The sequence below is a fragment of the Melospiza georgiana genome, chromosome 2 (assembly GCF_028018845.1).
Source record: "Melospiza georgiana isolate bMelGeo1 chromosome 2, bMelGeo1.pri, whole genome shotgun sequence".
In the NCBI taxonomy this organism is placed as follows: domain Eukaryota; kingdom Metazoa; phylum Chordata; class Aves; order Passeriformes; family Passerellidae; genus Melospiza; species Melospiza georgiana.
In genome coordinates, this window is record NC_080431.1 from 74,904,898 (window position 1) to 74,928,698 (window position 23,801).

General features: G+C 40.6%; 1 protein-coding gene across 1 annotated transcript; it reads left to right on the forward strand.

Moving 5' to 3' along the window:
- Positions 1-2,451: 2,451 nt before the first annotated feature.
- Positions 2,452-23,057, forward strand: CCDC83 (coiled-coil domain containing 83). Its single transcript, XM_058044880.1, has 11 exons — positions 2,452-2,499; positions 5,659-5,776; positions 7,914-7,998; positions 10,546-10,714; positions 11,333-11,500; positions 14,281-14,372; positions 15,530-15,598; positions 18,252-18,373; positions 19,402-19,481; positions 20,991-21,142; positions 22,119-23,057. Exons 2-11 carry the CDS (start codon positions 5,691-5,693, stop codon positions 22,302-22,304), a joined length of 1,209 nt encoding a protein of 402 aa, XP_057900863.1. The 5' UTR covers positions 2,452-2,499; positions 5,659-5,690; the 3' UTR covers positions 22,305-23,057.
- The last annotated feature ends 744 nt before the right edge of the window (positions 23,058-23,801 follow it).

Here is a 23,801-nt window from a genome sequence, read left to right on the forward strand (position 1 = left end):
ATGCGTCTAAGCACTGTCTCAGCTCAAACCAGTTGCCAGCTCATATCTTCATAAAGAAGAAACTGAAGATATAGACAGAACATGGAATACCTGAAGGACCCTCAGACCCATTCATCAGTAACTGCAGATGGAAAAAGTCTGCACCCAGTATCCAGCCTGTCCCCACAGCTACTCTGCAGCTGTTCAGCAGATTTGAAGAATCCACTCATTTTATGTAAGCACAGACCAGCTGTTTTTCAAGTGAATTGCGCCTGAACACTCTCAAGGTGGCAGCAAGAGAACAAAAATTAGTCACAGAAGGGTATACTCTACCCACCCTCATCTTTGTGAAAGATTTAAGCATGGTTTTAATTGCAGAGCATAACAAAGAGTGTTATGGCATCTTCAGGATAAAGATCCAAACCAAAGAAGTCTGCAGGTATCTTTGTATAGTAGTATTGCTATCAGATTCAGAAAGTGGATCACCTTTCTTCCTTCACCCCCTCATTCAGCATGTCTAACTCTCTAGTGATTTCCCAAAGTAAAAAGGAAGTCATGCCATCTTTTTCCACGAATGAAAAAATTAGTGAGTGCCTTGGTGTGGTTACAAAATGACAGGTATTAGTTGAAGAGACAGGAGCTTCCACTGAAGCAAATTGAGCTGATAATGCTTTCCTTCCTCCAGTTTCCTCCTGTCACTCAGCTGCCTTTGACACGGAGCTGTTCTCTGATGAACTAACCCAAATCACAGCTAACTCAGATGTTGTTCATTTAATGGCTGTAGTGACATTTCCCAGGTGGCTTCGACCAGGTGACTTTTCATCCTTCAGTTGGTTCCTGGGCATCAAGATAACTTCTTTTCTTCTTTTAAAATCTTCCACGCTCTTAGGTTATGCCATTAAAAGTTCTCTACATGCACAACAAAGGAAGGCAGAACAATAATGGTGAGAGCAATAGCTTGAGAAATACCCTGCTTGGCTGCCCCCAAGTCCACCACAGGGGCTCCCAGCCCATCAAAGGTCCCTCTCTTCACACATGAAGGAGTGCAGAGTCTTTAAAAAGTAAGTCTTCAAAACTATTTTAGAATTATTTAGAATTTATTTTAAAATATTACAAGAAAATGTATACCAGCAGTGCAAACTGTAAAAGGAAAGAGTGTGAATAATTTATATTACTCTATACAGTGCTCTCTGTGGTAAGAAAAAGACTGGCTTGATAATAATGATCATGAAAGGAATGGCTTCAAAGATCAAATGTGCATGACTAGGGCCTGATCATTTTCCTTCTCTTTCTCACAAACAAAACAAATTTAATCCTGCTGCCAGTGACCAGGGCATCTTTAAATTTACTGTCTTATGCAGCATGGCTACAGATCTCTGCCTGTAGGACTAAAAGCATTTTGTCCTCACTTTAATGAACATGTCTTAATTACAGAGACTGCTCTACTATGTCAAACAGGACTTGTCAAAGGAAAACACAAATTCCCACAGGGATGGCCAAGAATTATGAACAAAGTAAGTAAATGTGAATGTTTATCATGGAGAAAAAGCAGCTATGGAGAGACCTCACTGCAGCCTTCCAGTCCATAGAGGAGGCTTATAAAAAAGAGGGAGAGTGACTTTTTTTATACAGGCAGATAGTTATGGCACAAGGGTGAATGAATGGTTTTTAACTAAGAGAGGAGAGCCCAGAGAGGTTGTGGATGCCCCATCCCTAAAAGTGTCCAAGGCCAGGATAGATGGGGCCCTGAGCAAACTGAACTAGTGATGATGTCTCTGCCCATGGCAGGGGGTGAAATTATTTTTAAGGTCCCTTCCAACAAGCCTTTCTATGATTCTATGTCACCCAAGAATGCAGGCAGCAGCACTTTTGTGACTGATAATTTATTTCTGAGGTTGAGTATGGCTCCCAGGATTATGTGGCTCAGGCACTGACATCCTATGAAGGAAGGAAATGACCAGAGCCTATCCAAAATCTATTGCAGACCACAGGCCAGGAGGAGAGAAGCAGAAGTAGTTCAGGATCAGATCCCAACCTTTGTTTGGAGTCTTGAGCCCTTCTTGAGCCCTGCCCCACGCTGGCCATGGCGTTTTGCTCTGATGTGGAGCAAAGGGGACACAGGCTGCAGAGTTTGGCTGTTGTTACCGCAGTACAGGAGCCACCCGAGGCTCCATCGCAGTGCCTTGGACAGAGGGAGCTGGCTCCTGAGAGAGCAGCTCTGCGGTGATGGGTGGCCCTGCTCACATTCCGTGTCAGCAGGACGGTCCCAGTACGGAGCTGGGACACAGTCTCTTTCTTGACGAGAGCTACAACTTCAGCATTTCAGCCTGGCACCGCATTTCGGCGAAACCCAGCCCCTCCCACCGCCTTTTCCCCGTACTTGTCGTTTCCCGGGGCAGAGGGCGCCGGCGGCCCCCACGGCGCTCGGCCCGGTCGCGATGGCGACGGGCGGGCGGGGCGCGCGGCAGGGCCGGGCCGTGCGCCGGGGCCGCGGCCGGGCCGGGGCAGAGACAGCGCGCGGTGCGGGCCGGGTGCCGGGGCGCGGGCACCGTGAGGGGGGACGCGGGAAGGGGCGCGGGCAGGGCCGGGGAGCTGCCTCAGGGAGCTGCCTCAGGGAGCTCTCCGGCCGTGGCGGGAAGGGGGGGCGAGGGGCTGAGGCACAGGGTGACAGTGCCGGCGGGATTTGGTGCCTGCGGGCAGCGAGGCGCTGAGGGGTGGCCCAGCTTTGTCCACTGAGGTGTCTGGTGGTGAAGGGGGCTGGGGGAATAGTGTAAGGGACATGGGGGAAGTGTTAGCCAGGGACGGATTGAGGGCAGGGGGAATTGTTAGGCTGCTTTGGAGATTGGCTGCTTTGGAGATTGGGAAAGGTTTGCAGTTTGACTGCACCATGTTGTAGCGTTGTACCTCCATTACTGAGGTAACAGATTTTCCATATTCTGCACCTGAGACGGTGCAACCCCGGCTGTACAGACAGAATGGGGAGGGAGAGGATGGACAGCAGGCAGTGCAAAGGGACCTGGGGGTCCTGGTCGATGGCAAGCTGAACATGTGTCAGCAGTGCCCTGGCAGCCAGGAGGACCAAGTGGGTTCAGGGGTGCATCAGCCGCAGCATCGCCAGCTAGGCAAGGGAAGGGATTGTCCCCTCTGCTCTGCACTAGGGTGCCTCACCTTGGATATTCTGTGCAGTTTTGTGCATCACATGAAAGGCATTAAGCTACTGGGGAGCCTCCTAAGGAGGGCACAACGATGGTGAAGGGTCCTAAGGGGAAGCCATATGATGAGTGGCTGAGGTCATTGGTCTGTTCAGCCTGGAGAAAAGGAGACTTGAGGGGAGACCCCATCAAAGTCTGGAACTTCCTCATGGTGGGGGCTGGTACCAATCTCCTCCCTTGTAAACAGTGAGAGGATCCAAGGGGATTGATGGCCTAAAGCTGAGTTCAAGGCATGCTTGGACAATGCTGTCTGGCATGTGGTGTGATTCTTGGAGTGTCCTGCACAGGGCCAGAAGTTGGACTCAATGATTCTGACAGGTCCCTTCCAACTCAGTGTATTCTGTGAGTCTATAAATTGTGGGAACTGAGGGAGTGGAGGCTTCTGGTAGTGGAACTGAGGGAGTGGAGGCTTCTGGTAGCGCAGCTGCTCGATATACAGGGATTATTATGTGAGTGCAAGTGCTAGTTCGGATGGTGTTAATGATAATGATTGGGCTCATGAGAGTGGTGAGCTGCTATACAAGTGGTCTCTGTAAAGTGTCTGGAAAGTCACTGTAGTTGGGGTGCAGTGTCAGGAAACTGCCTGCTCCTTCTAAGGATGTAATGGTAGTGAAATTATTGCTTGAGACAGTGCTGGTGCTTATAAAGGGGGTCAGTCAAGAGCTTCACAATTTTATTTGTTTGGGAGAAGAAATAGACCTTTACTTTTGTAAATGTTCTCCTGTGCATTTCAAATGTGCAGTCAATCCTCAGTCCCCTTAAATATGTTCCTCTCTGTCTCATGTGAGAGTATTTTCTATGGTTTGCAAAATCCTTTATTGTAGCATGTGTTTTTTCACCTTTTGCAACTTGGAGGCTTTCTTGTTCCTCTCTACTTGGGAACAATTTTATAATTATGTCACTGGAGCTCATCTGGGTCTGTAGTTAAAAAAACCAAAAACACTCTAAGCCTTTGCAAAATACTTCTACTCAAAATTTTCTGGTTTGTATCCAGTTTTAAGCAGGGAATTTGATTTTCCATTTAGTGAAAGAGACAGAAACAATTTAAAGAAACCCTTAGGGAGTGCTCTAGTGATCTTCAGTTTCTGAGGAAAATCAGTAAAATAAATGCTCAAGTGGAAAGGGAGTCAATAGCAGTCCAGTTAATTCTGCACTGAAGAAGTGTGATGGATTCTTTTTTGCACTTAACAAGTGTATCCTGCACTTGTGCACTTGGTTTGGAAACATCAAAGGGGTCTAGGAGGAGCAAAGTACCCAACTTCCTGCCTCAGTGAGATTTTTTTCTTAATTCACTTGTTTATTGGGTTTCTTTTAAATCTCAGGTCTTACAACAGCCATGTCTTTAGGATTTTAGGAAGTTTCATGAAAAAAAATATTGTACTGAATTGGAAACTGCAAAGGTTGTATATGAAATAGGATAGAAAGTTGTTTTGTATACAGAAAGCTGACATGGCCTTGCTGCAGGGTATGGGGAGTGTGGTGAGAAGGCATAGGACAGTGTTTGGATTGCAGTGCATCTGTCAATAGTTTCACTTCATTCCATTGATTTTACAGGCTTGCCTCTGTGGCTTTTTACTGATATTTTGTCCTGTTTACTCGTGCTCATTTTAACAGGAAAAAGTATCCAGCCTGCTGTATTTAGTCGCAGAACAAGTTTTAATCAATTTGACCTATTATTGTAAAATTCAAAATTTAAATTCAGAGAAGCAGTTTAATGCAAAACCAGGTTATATACAATGTTTCTACTCATTCAGCAATAAAACATTCTATATTATATAAACTATTTTGGTTTATAAAATTTGATTATGTGACTGCTAAAAGCGAGGAATCATTTTAAGTGCCCTTTCTTGTGACATTTTTTATTTTTTATAATATATGCTACCAGTTCCATTGCAGAACTGTTCATTGTCAGTTGAATTCTGAGGTTGGTGGTTGTGACAGCATGCCTGGGGAATACTGCTGACATGCATATCCCTTCAGAAAGTGCTTTTGTTCCAGCTCTGACAATGAAAACTGGTATCAGAATTGTGGTGAAAGGGAGATATTCATAGTGCTAGGAGAACAGAAGGAGAGGGAAAGAGAGGCATGTGAACAAGTGGACTTGATAAAACAAACATGATCAAGAAACAAAGGACTGGGAAAGGAGCAGCTTCTGGTTTGATTTGCAAGAATGTAAAAGACAACCTGTAGCAAGGGATACAATAAGTAATGGTGATAGAGCCCACTGTATCTACCCAGGTATACATTACATATATATATGTATATATATACACACACATATGTATGTGTATATATATAGAGATATGGGCTTGAGTGCTACCCCTGGGCAGGATTGTTGCTGCCAAAAACCCAGTTTGTTTTTTTTTATTTCAGAACTGTTACAAGCTTGTCAAAAGTGACAAATGCCAGTGAACACACAATGTTTTGTAAATTATTCATCTCTATACTTTTTTTCCTTCACTTCTAGCACATTAAGAAAAAAAAAAAAAAAAAAAAAAAATGGAAGAGAGTAAGAAAAAGAAGAAACCAGAAGAGCAAGTTCAAGAGCCTGAATCTGATTTACCAGAATCCTTACTAGATTATCAGTAGGTTTTAAATATTTTAACTTTTCACTCATACAGAATATGTGAATAAAGAAAGCAGATAACAAAGACAACTTACACAATTTGTAGCCTGAGCTGATTGATTTGAGGTTTTGAGGCTATTTCAGAAAGGTTCACTTTTTAAAATGTAGCTCTAAGAAAGCAATTAAATGGGTCAGAAATTTTATGCCATTAGGCTATAACTTGGGAAAAAATATTAAAACGAAAAACCCTGACATTTTTTCTGTTAGTAGCAAGCTTTGATCAGCATATGCTGAAGTTGCAAGATCACATTTGGCTGTATTTTTTAGGATTCCTTGGGGTTCGTGGAGGTTTGTTGTCACTAGCCAGAACCTCAAGACCTACAGTTTGCTCTCTACCTTGGTGCAGCTGAGAGCAGAGCATGAAGTGTTTTATTTTGAAAGTAAGAGATGGATAAATGAAAGGTCTCTTAAAATCAAGCAGAGGAAAATAAGAGCCAAGGGGAAGATATCTGAAGCAGTTACAAACCTGTTCAACTTACTTGATTTCTAGTCTCTTGAGTAAATTATAAAAAGGAGAAAAAATAAGCTTCATGACTTTTATCTGAGACAGAAATTGAAATGGAAATACCTCAGAAACACCCAGTATCCAACAATTATCAGCATTTAGGGAGCAGGGAGTAGTGCCTCGGTGTGGAAATGACAAGTGGAGTAAGCAAACTAAAAAGGATGCTCCTGTAGTTGTAGTGACAGCTGTATGAGTTCACAGGGTTTATGTGGGATTTTCCTGTTTCATTTTACAGAGCACAGAGTACAATTTTCCATAGTGAAATAGCCTAGATTTACCTGAATCATATCACAAACAGATACCTTCTGAAAAGTCCAAAACTAACTCACCTATTTTGTGAAGGAATAAGGAAACTGTATTACTGGGCTGAGAAAAAAATGGTACCACTTTCTGATAAAATTATTGTTATGCATATGCTAATATCCAAGCAAATGACTCATTTGTCTGGAGTCTTCCACTGAAATAGGTGCTTGATTGAAATGGAATATGTAGTTTCTACAGCAACAGAAGGGGGAAAAGGGAAGAAAAGTATTCTTCTTGCTGTTTTTATCTTTCTGCCACTCTCTTATCTGTCCCTCTTATTCTTCCTTTCTTTCTCTTCACCTCTGTAAATTCTCTGTACTACTTGACTGATCAAAGGTGGATAATCATACAAGTGAATAGCTGTCACATTCCCCTTTAGGATTTATCGAGTATGTAGGATTTATTTAACTTTGATTCCTGTTTTTTATTTCCTTGCACTGAAGAATGGTCACTGTTCCTAGGGAGTTTGTTATTTTGCATTTTCATTAAAGTTCTTCATTTCAGCATTTCTTAGGAACAACAATATTATGATGTGCTTTTGCTGTGACCATGACCACTGTACCCTGGTCTAGTCTCTCTCTAACTAATATCCTTCTACTTAATAGAAAACCTGAAGAGTACCTTGGAGCTGACACCAATACACAATGCACTGACACCAGAGGATGCAAATTTAGTAAACTGCAATTGGCATGATTCAGTGATCCAAACTTAGCAAATTAACTAGGAAATGAATTATCTTCTTTTGAAACAGCTGAAATCAACAGACAAGGGAAAAACTCCCAAAACCACAAAAAAGCACTCCAAACCCTCAAACTAAAAACTGAGAGAAGAAGAACTGTTAAAAGAATAAAAGGTTTTATGATAATTGCAATACTATTGCACCACATGATGAGTGAATGCTGGGAACAGAGGTACAGAGTGCTAGAGTAATACTTTTTGGAGCATGAATTAGCTTGTCCTGAAGGTGACCTGTGTAAGAGGTCAGCTAAACCTCATGCAGGATGAGCAAACCAGCTCCAGCCTCTCAGGAGGCTACACAGGAACAATAGACCCACGGAGTCTGCTGCTCTGTGGGGCTATGAAATCCAAACTAACATGCAGGCCCAGATGTATGTGGGAAATAATTTCTTTATGTGTAGTAAGCAGACAGTGGTATTTACCCAAATAAGTCTAGCAATATGATGTGAAAATAAACATTTTGGTAGTATTTACATTTAATCTAGCTTAAATAGCATTCCTTTCTCTAATTTTTTGTAAGAATGTCTCTTTCTTTACTCTCTCTTCATAGCATTGCGGCCAAGCAAACAGCAATTGCATGGGTTTTGTTTCATCTGAAAGGATTGGAAGAAAAGCTCAAAGAAGATATTAAAAAGGTAAGTTACTATACAACAAATTTTATTTGTGGTATTCTTACTCATAGATTCAGTTTTATTCTTTCCATTTGAATACTACATACTTTAAAATTAGTTATTGCAGTGCATTTGTTACAGTCAATGAAACTGGAGTTAGTGAGTCACTTTATGTGCTGAAAGTTAAAGTGTTACCTGAATTAAATGTGACATATAGCATACATGTCCTAAATGTAACATGCTAAAAAGAAGCTGCAGGAGTAGAACATTACAGAATAGGACAGAGCATTAAGGTGCATGAAGAATAAATGGTATAAATTTAATTTTTGTTGGTAGTATTAGCAGATCTAACCAAGCACTGAGAATTGCTGAGCTTCTTTGAATCCTTCTGAGGTAATGGAATTGCACAGGTTTCTGTGAGAATCTAGTTTTTGCTGCAAACGTAGTTACAATAAAAATTGAATAAAGGAGAAAGACCATCATGCTATTTGCTAGCTGTGATTTCTAGCACTGATGGATGAAGACACACTTTCTCATGGATTAATAATTGTTTGGGTAACTTTTAGAACAAGGTTGTGTAACTACTGATCTCACCTGAGTGACACTTTAAAGAACCATGCATATGAGCTGTATATAAACAGCCATAATATGGCATCTGGTAACTGTGAGCAGTGAACTTTGAAAATAGATATTAGAGAGTCACCTATTGAAATTAATTGAAAATGCTCAAAAAATCCTTATTCTGCATCATGTTGCAGCCTGCACTTCATAGCAGTGAAACATTGAAACAATGCCTCTCTGTCTTTCCCGTGCTGATGCTTGCCGTGCTTTTATAAGCATCCATCTGTTCAGCTCTCTGTGGTACTTCTTGCAGTCTTGAAGCCTGGATGGTGTTTCATTTGTGGCTTGACTGTCACTGGAAGTGGCAATTGCTCTTCTTTCTTCAGGCATCTGAAGGCTTTTATGATTGTTGTTGGGTGTTTTGTCTCTTGGGGTTATATTGCTGGATTGGAGGGTGGTTCAACTGCCTTGTTCAGAGACACAGAGCAACAGCATAAGGGAGACCCCTCAGTTGGTATCCCCACTTTGTGACCCCTCAGTGGGTCTCCCCAGTTTGTTTGAGTGTGTTACTGACAGCCAGTGCCTGTGAAGGGCTCACACTGACAGTTTATGGAATAATGCTCTTTATTAACATCAAGTTAGATTAAGTTTTGAGGATTTTCAGTGATAGTATCTCTCTGCAAAAGCATATCAAAGCAACACACAGACAAGCTCTTATCCAAGGTATTCAGTGCCCACAGAGCATGGTTCTAACCCAATAGGTGTCCCTCTATGGGGGAGAAGACAGATTCAGCCTCACAACTGATCCCAGCAGTTATGATGGACTTCCCAAACCTCTCCCCATTCCTAACTTACTTTTATACTATTTCTTTATGTTTAGGCAGAGCTTGAGTGACTTTAGTTATTAATCTTCTTCTCTCTCTCCTGGCTGACAGGTGTTGTGCTGTTTGTCAGCTACAGAGTGCCATTGAGTTCCCCTCCCTGCAAAGATTTCTGTGCAGCCTGGCCACGGTGTCTGCACCCTGTTCCACCCTCTGTTCCATGCCCTTAGCAGGAGCTGTGGTTGCAGATTGTAGGGCATCATCATGGAGTGGGTTTCAAGCATGCCAGCTGCATTCCATTCAGATAGTAGCAGCTGCATTTCACTCTATAATTTCCCTACCACCCAACTTCTGTTAGGATGTGAATGCAACTGCCTAGTTTCCTCTAATTTTACTCCCAGCTATCTATTCCCCCAATTTGCTGCTAGTTCATGGTCTTTCTGGGACTCCATGTTTTGGATTGAGCAGGGTACTTTAAGGCATGGGTGAAGTGCTATTGTTTTAATTTAATCATGTTTTGACAGTGCTTTGAGCTCCATTCTTTATTTCCTGCTTAATGTTTGTGAGTGGTTTAGAGTTAATCCTAGAAGTGAGGAATGCTTGAGACTCTTTGCACTGCCTACTCACTGTTATTTACTTCCCACTTGTTTGCTCCTGTGTGGTATCCTTTGGGAGCAAACATACACAATCTGGATTTCAAACAATCTGAGCGTCACTAGAGAGGGTCATGGCCAGGGGTTATGATCCCAGTTGTGGTTTCAGGATGTATTACTCATTTCAGCTCTGACAAGACTCTTTGCTGTGGTTATACGCAAGTGACCTGATTGTCTCATGATTTTTCTATCTGAAGATGGTACATTCTCATGAGGAATGTCCACAGGAAGCAAACAGCTCCTGCATAGAAACATTGTTATTAAATTGTCTGCGAGCACCTTTCTTTCCAGGCAATGGAGGATTATTGGTGGGCTGTACCCAGTACAGCTGTCATTGGTCTCTCATTTCCTTCCAGTGGTCTCAAGTTACTGAGGAAATATCTGAGCCTTGCAAATTCTCCCTCCTGCTCTAACCTTTCAGAATATGAAGCACAGGTTGTTCTTGCATTTCTTCTGGCACTAGGGCATATTTTCCTTTTTTTCTTAAGTTTTTCACTCTGAAAACATTTTAATATCAGCTGTGTCTTCTTCCTTAGAATGTTGTTCTGAAGGAAGAGCAGAAGTTGCTTATCAGCCGCTTAGTAAGGCAAATAGAAGAAAAGGAGAACAAACGAGATGAGAAGGGGATTGTAACCAGGGATGATGTGGAAGAGTCACTAAAAGCAGTTTTCCAGTTTGTGAAGGACAAAGAACAACTTCTTGAAGGTATATTGTGTGCTGGGGAAGTGTGGTTTGCAGTTTAAACGCTTGGGATTAAGTACATGTTGATGTTGTTTTGCAATTTAAGTAGAGATTCAACTTCTTTGTTGTATAAAAAGTATCAATACTATTCCTCTCCCAAAATTAGGCTCTCTGAACTTAGTATGAGATTGTGGAGGGCTTATAAATCAATCTGTCCCTTCCAAATGATGTATAGTATTGTGCAAGTACAGAGGCTTCCTCTTTTTTGAAACTCATGAAAGTCCTAAGCACTGGATCTACTGAGGATTAAAAATAAAAAATTATTGATGGAAGGAAAAAAGACCAGTTTTGAGTGTTGAAAATTCCAGCTGCCATCCCTGCGATTCTCTGTGGGAGACACATGACCTTGGTTACAACATTTTGGTGAGAACACTTGTCTCTCTTTGGAAGAATAAGATCAAGCTGTTTTCAGCAATGCTAGTGGCCCTAGAAACTGTGTAAGGCCATCATGTTGTGATGTACTATAGTGTGGAAGAATCCCCCTTCCTTTTCCATTCCCTATGAAAACACCTTTCTTAAAGAAGTTGACATAGTAAGAATTATCAGTTCAATAAATCTGTTTTGACATTGTTATTTTAATAGATCTACGCTCCCAAATTGAAGAAACAAAGAAAAAAATTGTAGAAAAGCAGCGCGAGAGAGATTATTGGTTGGAGTACAAAAATGTCGGAAGCAAAATACATGCTGAGAGGATTAGCCGTCTGGAAAAAGACATTGCAGATGTCAAATATGAACTTGAAAAAACTGAAGGTCAGTTTACAACTGGTGTAATGCAAGTCTTACAGGGGCTTTGCATATTGCCTGCAGGAATGAAATGATAAAATTAATTTTAGATCAAGTTCTAGTAGCTTCTATCAACTTTTCTAGTAATTTGCATGAACTTTTCTAAGTGCACTTAAGATGGGCTGCATAATCCTGAAAAATAGAATGACTCCCTTTCTTTATTTCTCTCTCTGTAAAAGTTCCTTTATTAAAGAAATTGGTAAAGTTTACAGAAATGATGACACTTCAAGAAACTGATAAGCTGGTCCTTTGATGGTTTTCTTGTAAAATACAGGCAACCCATTAAAAAAAAAAGATACTGAGAAGGATAGCAGTTTTTTGTAAAAATAAGTTTACACATATTTAGGTCACCTACACAGAGGGCTCCCTTAGCAGTCATACTTGAAAATGTTGACTCTGCTGCTGTTAGTTCTCATCATCTACAAGCACTTCACATATTGAAAGCTCCTTTGACAGGAAAGCAGTATGAGCTCATTCTTGGAACGGTCTTTTCTGTGGAGCGCACTGGTTTCCATGCAGGACTAGAGGGAGCTCTTTGGCCAGTGGTCTGGGCCTTTCCTCCTATTGCACAGTGTGAGGCTCTGCAAAATCACCCACAGGCACGCAGACACATACTGAGAACTGTTTCAGCCCTGTCACAGCAGTGCAATTCATTTGAGAGCTTATACATTGTGCTGTGAGTGCTTTACAAAGATTTCTTTATTACTGCATTATTTAAAAATAATTTAAATATTTTGCTGTTACATAAGCCATGCTTCCAACAGGAGAAGGATGTCCTGGTTTTCTTTCTTTATGTCCCTCTCAGTATGCGTGGCTGCAGCCAAGCAGCTGGTAGTAACAGGCAGTGACACTGCTCTAAGGGTCTCTGTATATTCTGTGCCAGCCATTACCAGGCATCAGCTACTGTGAATAAGCTATCTTTTTGTCTCTCAAAACATATTTTACCACCATTAAGATCTGCTCTGTGATTTCTACATTTTCAGATAGCTTGCTAGATATCCACGTCTGTATTCAGGAGAGGTTGGGGTTTTTTCATTTTCCGTGTTCTTAATTGATTTAAAATATCTCTATATTGCTGCTGAAATATGAAATGAAAAAGAGAATGGGCTGTTATATAGAATGCCAATAGGGATAGGCAGTCTGATCTCCTGCATGCCACAGGGTACAGAATGTTGTGGTTTAACAAAAAATCATGGTCCAACAGAAATGTATTTATTGAAAATCAGTTATAGTGGTACATATGTAAATGCCCTACATAACATACTGGAAAATGATGCTGACAGTACTGGATGTTTACCATACTATTTTGCTTAACTCCCTAAAACTGAACCTAGAAAGTGTCTGGGGAGTACAGCCTTCCAGCAGAAATCTATCTTTCAATCTATCAAGCTTTCTGAGCAAGGCAGCAACAAATTTGGCTTGCTCACACCTTGAATGTGTAACAAGCTTAGAGAATAAGCATAGGTAAGCAGGTATCTGTCTCTGTGTGTACCACTGAAGGGCTTGGAACTGGCACAGTTCATGTTTTCTGGTGGTGACATTTTAAGCAAAACAGCTGGAGAGGAGAGCAAGCAAAAGAGAGCCACAATTTAGGTGATGTGTGGGGAAAACAGTGTTGCAGTGAGGGAATTAGGGAAGATAGCCTCTTTAGCAACTGTTCAGACACACACTTTCTCCTTTTTCATTCTCCAAGTACAACTCAGGTTATTTAGCTATTTGAAATAATGGAAGAGTGAATTCATTACAGTATGGAAGTCCTTCCTTTTCATTCTGCCAAGTCTAGATGGTGGAGTCCAGCTTCCACTGTGTTAAATTAATAATTAATGCACTACTAATACACCTTTCATATTTGACTGCCTTTGACTCCACAGTGCATGCATAAGTAGATATTTGTTTGCAGCTAGATCAGAAATAGGCTGTCTGCAACACAAGTGCAGTAAAAGACTGAATTTCAACCATTTGAAATAAGTGTGCTATGCCTTCCTTCACAGAAAATTACTATAATCTCATTCATTCCTTCAGAAGGAGGAAATATCAAGCAGGAGTGAGCTATTTAGAAGAGCAAAAACAAAAGAACTAAATGGAAGGATGAAATAATTAAAGAGCAGGTGACTAGAACATGAATCCAAACCTATTCAGTTCAGTGTAAGACACACTTTCTAAATAATGACCACAAGTAATGATAGAAGCAAATCATTGTGGCAATTGCCACATTCTCCATTTTGTTCTGCTGTCAAATTAGAACCTCAGAGTCTTAAATAAGTCCAGAAAATTTATTAGGCACGTTATAATAACTATCTGAAAAAATGTCATGTGGAGAAGGAGATCCAGTATGCTTCTATGTCAAAAAAATAAATTTTCTAAGCAAATCTCTCATATGGCTCCAGGAGCTCTGCTATTGATAGAGACAAAATTTAATGTTAAGATGCCAGTATTTTAGCAGAGAATTGCTTAGATCACTGCTCAGTTAGCAGTGAATTGCTCCGCTCTTGCAGTTGTGAACAGAAATGTGTAATTTCTATTCCACTTCCAATTTCCCGTTTTGTAGTTAACACTACTGTTCTTTGGGTTTGGAAGGAGAATTTCTTTAGAAAAGGATATTTGAATCCTTCTCTGTGGAGTATCTGCCCAGGTGACACTCACTGATAAGTTGCAGTTTAGTAATGACATGTCAGTTTTCTATATGTTATCAGGAAAAATTGATGGCAAATAATGATTTCTGATTTCCCTGGTTTTTTGTTTTGAAGAATATTATAGCAAAGCTTTGGAAGTTGTGAGAGAGGAAAATCAGAAAATGTTTGACAGGCACATGAAATTACTCAGTGAAGAAGCTCTTAAGGTATTCTTTTTGCTTTTTTTAAAAACTCCTGTGTTACAGTTGGCGTACATGTACTCTGCATTATTAATTATTTTAACTCATATTAAGACTTCAAACTTTTTTAATGAATTGAGAGTAAAATAACCTGCAAATCCTGGTACATATGGATTTGGTTACTGCTATACATATATGTACCTTTTTTTTTCTTTCCACCAGAATAACAATGGGTAGATGTGAGGGCATTTTACAAACAATGCACAGGAAACTGGGGCACCATGCACTGACAAGGCTTGTTTGAGAACATATTGCTTTTGCCATGGCCTTGATCTTGACATTTACACAGATTTCCAAAAGCAGTAATACACCAATAGATTGCATGAAAATATACATCAATTTGAAAAAAAAGGGTTTTCACTGTACTTGTAAAGTACAACATTTTTTAAATGTCACAATAGTGCAGTCTCAGGAAAATATAGGTTTATTCATTCACTATGATTTTGTAATCTCTGCCAGCTCTGATTTGAAAACATGGTTTACAAATAGTTCTAGTGACAACTTCTTACTTTCACAAAATGCAAAGTATACTTCAGTACAAACCACTAGGCCCATTAGGTTTTTAAATTCCCTGACTTCAGTGCTGGAATTTCCAGTCATGTGAGAACATAATCCAGAGGACTGTGTTTATGGTGATCTGTTGGGGCATCTTCCCCCTCACTTCTTCCTTTCCACTTTACTGACATCAATAATTAAATTGTATCCTGGGGTCAGACCTCTACATGCTTAGGTCACGTGTTGTAGAGCAGTACTGCCTCATTTGGGATTTTACTTGGGATTCTTAATAGCTGAAGGTTTGATTTTCTGAAAGCAGTAAGACTTGAGCAGTAGTGGTACACAGAAGAATTTATTAGACAAAAAGGGAAATGTCCTATTTTAATATGGGAAATCAAAAATATTGCTAAATTGCTTGACATATAATCTGCTCTAGGCAGAATGATAGAGGAGAAACATCTGGCCTTGTGAAGTAAATCCCCTTGTAATCCCTCAGAGGATGCTACAGTCTGTTGTGTAGATGTGTCTTAATTATTTCCTGCTAAAGAGCAGACAGCTTTTCTTTATAGTGTGCAGGACTGTCGAAGTGTTGCTCTCCAATGGGATTATTTTAACTTGTGTTTTCTCAGAATGCTGTGGGGTACTTAGACAAGGACTGTCGCAGAGAGATTGAAGAGAACGAGTGGCTAAAAGAAGAGGTAAGAGGATTGCTTGCCTGCAGTTTATCATGGCACTTCATGTTTGAAATAATGTGGCCTATGGTCAGAACTGTTTCCAGTCATGGGCCTGGGAGACTTCTTTTGGCAAAGGAGAGCAGTTTTCCAGTGATTAATCTGTGATCCTCAGCAGAAAGCAGTGCAGTGTGGTGAATAAAGGTAAGAGGTGAACATCTGCTTTCACAAATGGAGGACCCCTTTTCCTGCCCAAGCTGTTACATGAAGGACTACACTGTTCCATACAATTACGGATCTTTATCTGTGGAGACTGGGATGCTATAAAGGATCAACCAGGTAAGTAGCTGAAGAGGGGAGGTTTGAATTGCATTGAAGTTCCAGTGCTGCTGTATTGAAAGAAAATGGATATGGATGTTGGAAATATGTTCTGAGAAATGGCTTGAGACGACATGAAATGGAAAGTCATAAAGAAACCATGGGGACTCTACGCTGAAGAAAGGAAAATCAAAATCATATATGGCTGTAATTAATTGCTTGATAGCTCTTATACTGACCTTTAATGACAATTTAGAGCTCTATATTAGATAGCTGTAATTTTCTTGACAAGAAAATATTTTTGTGTGCCAGATTTAGGAAAATAATTTTTTCCATAGTGAAAGTTTGATTTTTTTTATTCCAGTCAGTATAGGTTCTTTGTTTCAATCAAATCTAAGCATGAGATTGGTGAGTGAAATGCCTTTCCTCACTTTTACAGCCTCACAGTTGAGAACCGAGCAAAACTTTTTGGAAAGTTAATAAATGTACTTCTTACTTTTCCATGCCACATCAACAAACCTGGCAGAGGTTCTTCATTTTCGTTACTAATTTAAGGTACTTGCCAGGATGCAGGGACACAGCTTTCCTTCTTCCCCTTAATGAGCTCTGAGCATGCATCTTTAACTTTCCAGGGAGGGTGTCCAAACCACAACTTCTGAAGCAATGAGGGTAAGGAAAAGAAATGGGAAAGAATTAATGTTTTATTCTGTATAAACAAACAGGAGCTCAAATCTACACATCCCATCACTGCATGAGTATGAATTCTCTTCCCTTCTCCCTGTGTCACTGAACACTTACAGGTTTTACACACATTAGCAGTGCCAATAAGAGAGCACTTTGGAGTACTCTTATGTCCTGACAGGCCTTCACCTCAGAGCTGAGGGATTTGGATTTCTTTCTTCTCAAGCAGAAGTTTCCTATGTTATGAGTTACTTTCCTATGTTGCTACTTTCCTATGTTATGAATTACTGCTTTGAATTTTGGGCGAAAACAAAACTATTATCACTAACTTCTCCGGTCCTCTGAATTCACCCATTCATTTTCTCTGCTTTTCTTACATGGATGAAATATTTTCTCTCAGACTAATGTTTATATGTAGCTGACAGACTGTTTCAGTATTTCCTTTGGGGGTGATAAACCAAAAATTTTAGTTTTGTCTCAGTTCTTTTTTTTTATTTAAGTTTGGCCACTGAACTGAAAAATGACTTACCAAAATAGCTCTAGATTAGTTACCTCCAAAATTAAAACAGATTTGGAGACTTCAGTCACATTTTTCCATGGTTAATCTGTCACACCAAGATGGTGCAAAGCTGCATCACCTCACTGTGCCAAGCCACATCCTGTTACTGGTTAATTTCCAGTCATTTTCACCTTTTTAATCCTTGGGAGAAGCTGGAACTAGTTTTAACTGCAAATTTGGATGATTATAGCTGGGTTAATTTAGTTTTGATGAGAATGGACGCTTTCAGATCGCTTGGTACTTCTCTTGAACACATGCATTATGGCTAAGCTTTCTGGGAAGATCTTTCCCATAGTATATTCCCTTTCCCAGTAAGGGGGTAAACACTTGCTGGTACTTATGCAGAAGTGGGAGGCATTGTGGGAACTGAATAACCAGCATCCTTTGGTCAGTATATCTCCACACTGATAAGGGGCAATTGCCAGTCTGAAAGCAAATAGTACCTGGGGCTCAGCCAATGTCACAGAGCCATAGAACATCCTGAGCTGGAAGGGGCCCACAAGGATCATTGAGTCCAACTCCTGCTCCTGAAAAGCCCCACTGAGAGCATTGTCCAAATGCTCCTTGAGCTCTGTCAGCCTTGGGGCTGTGACCCAGGGGAGCCTGTTCCAGAGCCCCACCACCACCCTCTGAGGGAAGAAATACTGTGGTAACTTGGACTGAAAACTTCACTAATTTTAGGTAAGAAGGTTTCAGGTATAGGAAGGAATTAGAAAAACAACACTTGCTGAGTAAGACCCTGACTTTACCTCTGCAAAGAAGCTTTTCCTCTCTCAAAACTCTGATGTGAAAGCAAAAAAGAAAAATCTAGAGCTCCTGTCTAGCAGACGTGTTTGACTGTACAAGAAGATTTTGCTGTCAGGGTTGCATAGCCCAAATGTGTGGCTGTGATTGACACACATGTGCTGTGACAGTAACAGGGTTCTAATAAAGGTGTGAAAGAACCAGCGAGTCCTTCCTTTTGTCTGAAGATGTGTCACTGTGTTTCTCCACCAAATATGCAGTCTTGCTGATATAGCTGCATTTTTCCTAGGTGTGTGTGTGTGTGCTGGTAAGGTTGTTGCTATCAAAGCTTTACGAAATTCTAAGACTTTCTTTTATTCTTTTTTAAACTGTCAAAAGGTTCAGATCTACCGAAAGGAAGAAAAGGATTTGAAAGCTTCTGTCCAGCTCCTGGAAGAAGAAAATACCAGTTTGGTGGCAAAACTGATTGATATCAAACTTCAGCATCTAAGAGTATCAGGGTAAAATAATGCTTTCATGGACTCAAAAGTGATTTTTTTTTTGTTTTTTAAATAATGCTCCTGTCTGCCTCTAGAGCTGTTTAGGCTCTCCCACATCAAAGCCAAGGTAGTCTCCTAGTTGAGGAAAGACAGGATTTGACTGAGTATACATGGGAGCAGTATCTCTGAAGGACGACAATAAGATTGTGATTCCTCAAGTACTGAATTTCAGGGAAGAAACTGGGTCCTTAATTAATCTACTAAGATCTAACACTACTCACAACTTAGGCTTGGAAATAATTTCTTTGTGTTGCAATTAATGGTCTCAGCCCCAGCTTTTCAGACTAAGTGCTGAATAATAGATTTTTTTTCTTTACTGTTTGCAAAATGTTTAAGGATGTGAAGATTAATTTGCAAATATATAGGAGGTTTGCAATCTTGAGTGAAACAAATGACCTGACACTGAGAGAGGAAGAGACCTTGGGAAATGTCTGTCTGCAGAGGTGTCTGTAGTATTAGCTTCTTTTGTGTTGAAATGATTTAACTTTTTCCCTGGAGAAAGATTAATTTAGCTACAAAATGTCAACACTAATGGTGTCAAAAGCACTGTGCAACAATGTGAGAGATCCATCTTCAGTTTCCAGTCCCAGCTCAGTGATTTTAGCCATATTGCACAAAAAGTTCAAGTCTTAAGAAGTGACCATATTTCTCTCCTTTCCAAACTTTGGATTTCTTTGAAGTGAGAGCTGCCAGCTGTGGTCTGAATCTTGGACTGACTGGAGACTATAACATTTGTTTTCTTTTAGTCTCATAGACATAGTTGAACTAAGGCACTAAGAATAAAAAAGAGCAGCTTATTAGCCACTAAGCTACCTGGCTGCCTCCATTGCATTTTTGAACCATTGCGCTATTCTGCCTCTGTGGTTAAGCAGCAGTGGCTCTCAGAAAGGGTGGTGGCCTCCCCCTCACCCCAAATCACTGCACAGGACAGATTAGAGAAAAAATTAGACTCCTATTATGGATTTCACTTTATATTTTTTACTCCATAGGCAGTTGTTTCATACAAAGAAAACTGGCTTGCAAGAACTTCCTAAGGATGAAATGAAAAGGGAAACCAGAAAATATGCAGGTAATGCAAATGACAGCAGCTTATAAGAAATACTAAGTTACTGAACATGCACAGACTTTTTATTTCTGAAACTTTTTATTCAAACTACCTGTTTGGCATGGAGAACACCTTATTTCCCTCTTAATTGCAGCCACCACAGCCATAATAGATTGTAATTTGCATAAGGAGATAAAATCACAATCTATCTGTAATACAGTTTTTAAATTTAAATTGGTTTTAGATTGTGGAATATTATTACTCATCCAGAGCTACCCTGGAATACAGTTTACAGGATTGGCCATTTTTTATGAAGATATGAATCATATCCTAATCAGTTCTTTACTGATCCATATCATAACTTCATTATAGCTTGTCCCTGTGAGGACACTCTTAAACTCCATGTAGGCTTTCACTTTAAGTGTGCATGCACTTTGCAGTCATTAATCTAATACACCAGAGCTCAATTATAACTAAATCCCTAGCAAGAGGAGATGAAGCTACATGGAGCTCAACCTAAACTGAAAATTTTGGTAAGCAGTACTGAATTTTGGGCTGAATCTCCATCCCTTCTGGTAGGTGTGGCCAGGGAAAGGATATACTGTTAAGCAAGAAGGAGCAGGAGCCTGTGCTTATCTGTTTAGGGCAGACTCTGTGGGTTCCTAAGTATCACAAATTTTATTTTACATCTTTGTGTGAGTACAAGAAAGAGGATGGAAAAAAGTAGAAGATAATTCTAACATACCTCTTCAATTAAAATTAAAGAGATATGTTAGAAAAATGGAAATCATACAGTTATGGATACATGAAGAAGTTTGTTGAAGTTCTGATCAGTCCCAGCCATAGGTGGGCCTTTTCAAACATCAGGCACCAGCAAACATGTTGACCAAAACTTCTGTATTAAATACATGTTTACTTGGAACACATTTGTTAGACTTTTGCAATAGTTACCTGGAGGATAAGGCTTTGTTTCAAGAAGCTGGGTCACAGTCACAGGCAAACCTGTAACTTGGCAGTCCATGTTCAGAAACCTCTGTATCATCTTGAGAATGAGTTAACTACAGATGTGATCTCTTTAGGGGAGTTATAAGTAGACTGTGTTTCAGGAACTTGTAGTTATGTACCTATAGATACACAAACATGGATATAGAAGAAATTTATACTTGGTTTTGCTGCCTTTCTTATTCTTTTTAACTATTCAGGGCTCTACAGGATTTAAGCTGAACTAACAAAAGCTCATTTTTTTCCCTGCCCCCTCCTACAGATCCATTAGTTCTAACTTCCAATCAATTTCAGTCCCTGGGTCTTGATCAGAAATTGTGAACAAAAAACACCTTAAAAACCCCAGTGTAAATGAGTATTTGGCTTGAATTGCTAATTAATTTGCTAATTAAAAATGCTACCAAGCTGTTCTTTGCATTGCAGGGGCTAAGCCATATTAAAGATTGCAGGCAATGCTCATATCAAGTACTGATTCTGACTTCCATAAGGCTTAACTATTACATATACTTCCTTTTTCTTCTCTTTGAAAAGCAAAGACAGATGGAAAGAGCCTCAGAAGTGCCTTTCCAAAGATTCGTTCTAAAAGAGATTATAAGAAGCCTCCAGACAGTGATGAAAAATTGAAGAAAAAATTCTTCACTCCATCCCTGGACAGCTTGTTGGATGAAGAAGAAGAGTTCCAGGTATGAGCCAGAGTTATCAGGTCTTCCACTGACACAGACACCCTTTAACACTTTCACTGTGGAGCATGAGCTACTGTCAGGACCCTTCTATTTCCAGTGGTTATGGCATCCAATGTCCTTTACCTGCTGGGCTGTTTAGATGGATTGTAGTCTTCTGGTGATATTTGGGACAGTTAGGTCCATGCCCTTCAGATGCTGGGCCAAAAGAGCACATGGAAGTTTTGGATGCCTTCAGGCATCTCTGATACCATGAGGCATGTGTTTTGGCCATTGAATGATGTCCTAAGAATCATCCCATGGAGTGTCAGGATGAAATTCCCCTAGAAAGAATTCTGAATGTCACGAGAGATTACGAGGCTTGGATGGCAATGAACAGGTCCTTTAGAGTCTGTGTTGCACAGCAGCATTAAAGGATCAAGATTCCTTCAACAGAAAGCCAGGATGAAGGTGTTCCTGGGTGCAAACTTCAGGGTTGAGGCAACAGTGCACATTGGTCTTTGCTGCAGCTGATGGACTCTAGTCCAGCAGAAAAGTTTTCCTTTCTGTCTCCCCCTGAATTAGTTTCTGTTGGGTTGGTCAACCGAGTAGACTCAGAGGTTTGGAGAAGACCAGAGCCAGTGCAGATGTGGCTGAAGCACATAGCTGGGCTTGGACCTCTCGCTTTTTGAAAGGAGCGAGCTGTTGCATTGGTTTAATTCTTCTCACAGAACTGAATTTGAGATTAGAATTTGCTTTTTAGAGAAGGTGATACTGGTGAAAACACAGAGAAGAGGGCAGCAGGGCTGTAGCCTCCTAAAATGAGTTGGCTTGCAAAAGAAGCCCATTATCTCTGACATTATCAAATACAGCCCCAGAGCAGCACCTCTACAGTTGCTTTAAAAATAAAAGTTTCTGGTTTTGTTGTTTTGGTTTTTTTTTCTTAAGAATGGTTGCTTTTCTATGAAATTACAAATGAACCATATTCTTTCTTCTTAAGGCATACTCAAAACTGGGACCTCTGAAGAGAAAGCTGCTTTTGGTTGGAAAAGCTGTGCTTACTTGTAAGGAAACAGAAGAAGTGCCAAGCGGGAGCCACAGAGAAGGGCGTACTGTTGGTAAATCAGATGGGCGTATCACAGCTAAGATGATCCAGGCCTTATTTAAGGAAAATGATGAAAACTAGACAAGCTGTGCTCTTTACACAGAAATGTAACATTCTTAGTTCATTAAATATTTGATCTCTTCTGTGTGGCATGGGGCTTTGAGGAAACTATTTTAGAGTGCCTGAATCATGATTATAAGTTTCCTGAGAGGTATGTCTGTGTGCAGAGGCTAATTGAAACGTTCCTTTCCGTACCACTGAGAGAGGTCTTGTGCACTCTCTGGGGTATTCAGTCCACATAGCACATATATCTACTAAAAGGTCTGAGCTAATATTTAGTTTGTGTGGTCTTCACTTGCAGATGTGGAATTCCTTCTTGATCAGACAATGAATGGGTAAATGCAGGCTGCCATAAAACACAGAATTGTTACAAAATACATAATGCTCTGCTAAAGCAGAATTAATTTTTGCAAGCATAATTCAACTATTGCTATAAATGGAGTGTCTGAATGCTTTTTTCTGTCTCCACAAGACCCCTACTTAAATACACTGAAATAAACATAAATTAATTTAAAACCAATTTAAAACCAGCATAAAAATCTCTAAGGTCTGAAATATTTTGGCCAAATATATTGTGTAAGCCCTTATCCTTGGTTTGTGGCTGGTCCCTTTGAACATTTATCTCAGTGCATTGATGCAGTGGAGGGGCTCCCTCTGGACACCCTCTCAGCAGCACACAACAGGTCCTTCCCACATGTAGGCTCTGACCCATGCATTTCCTCATTAGAAACTTGTGACAGAATTGAATAATCAATTTTAACCCTTGAGAGGATAATCAGCTGTTTGGAATAAAGCTTTTTAAAAAACTTAATTTTTAAACAACCTGTATCTCTGTGCAGTATCTCAGTGTATCTGTACTTCAGTGCAAGCACTTTTGGTTTTCCAAGCACGCTCAGCTGTTCCTGGCCAGCAGGTGTCTCCTTGGGCTGCAGGTGAGTCCCACTGGTCTCTGGGTCCACCGACCAAGCTCCTCCGAGGCAGGGATCACAAGCAGACAGGTAAAGGTGGCAGACTCCAGCTCACACTGACTCTCACCTTTCTGCCACGTGGTGAACAGTAAAGCGAGTTTGGACGTGCCCTTGCTGTAACCCAGTGGAGTGACTGTTAAGGCTGAGGTGATTCCTATCCCTTGTGTGTCCATGGAATGGGGATCTGCACCTGGGCTGTGTCTTCAGCCCCACAGACACCTCCCCTCGGCTCCCCTGCCTTGAGTGCAGCGCAAGTCCCATGAAATGGCTGACATGAAAGAGAGATTAGTTCTGCTCAGTGATTAGTTTAGCTTCTCCTTTAGATGCAGAATTACAATGTGGCTTATGCTGAATGGCTTTTCTGTTAAAGAAAGGCCTCTCCTCCTTCCCACCACTCCCAGAGGGGATTTACATTTTCTGGTGGTGTAAATGTAGGGCCCATCTCTAGGCTTCTCTTGGCTTATGCCCATAATGCATAGCACCATGTGCAGGACATATGGCAAGACAACATCAACCTGCACCTTGGAAAAAAGACCCCTTGCCTCCTCCA

What these genes read in the sequence shown, in the direction of transcription:
- CCDC83 (XM_058044880.1), top strand. Translation starts at nt 5,691, where the DNA reads ATGGAAGAGAGTAAGAAAAAGAAGAAACCAGAAGAGCAAGTTCAAGAG. An exon ending in GAATCCTTACTAGATTATCA is followed by an intron (nt 5,777 to 7,913) that starts GTAGGTTTTAAA and finishes CTCTCTTCATAG; the next exon opens with CATTGCGGCCAAGCAAACAG. An exon ending in ACGAGTGGCTAAAAGAAGAG is followed by an intron (nt 15,599 to 18,251) that starts GTAAGAGGATTG and finishes AACTGTCAAAAG; the next exon opens with GTTCAGATCTACCGAAAGGA.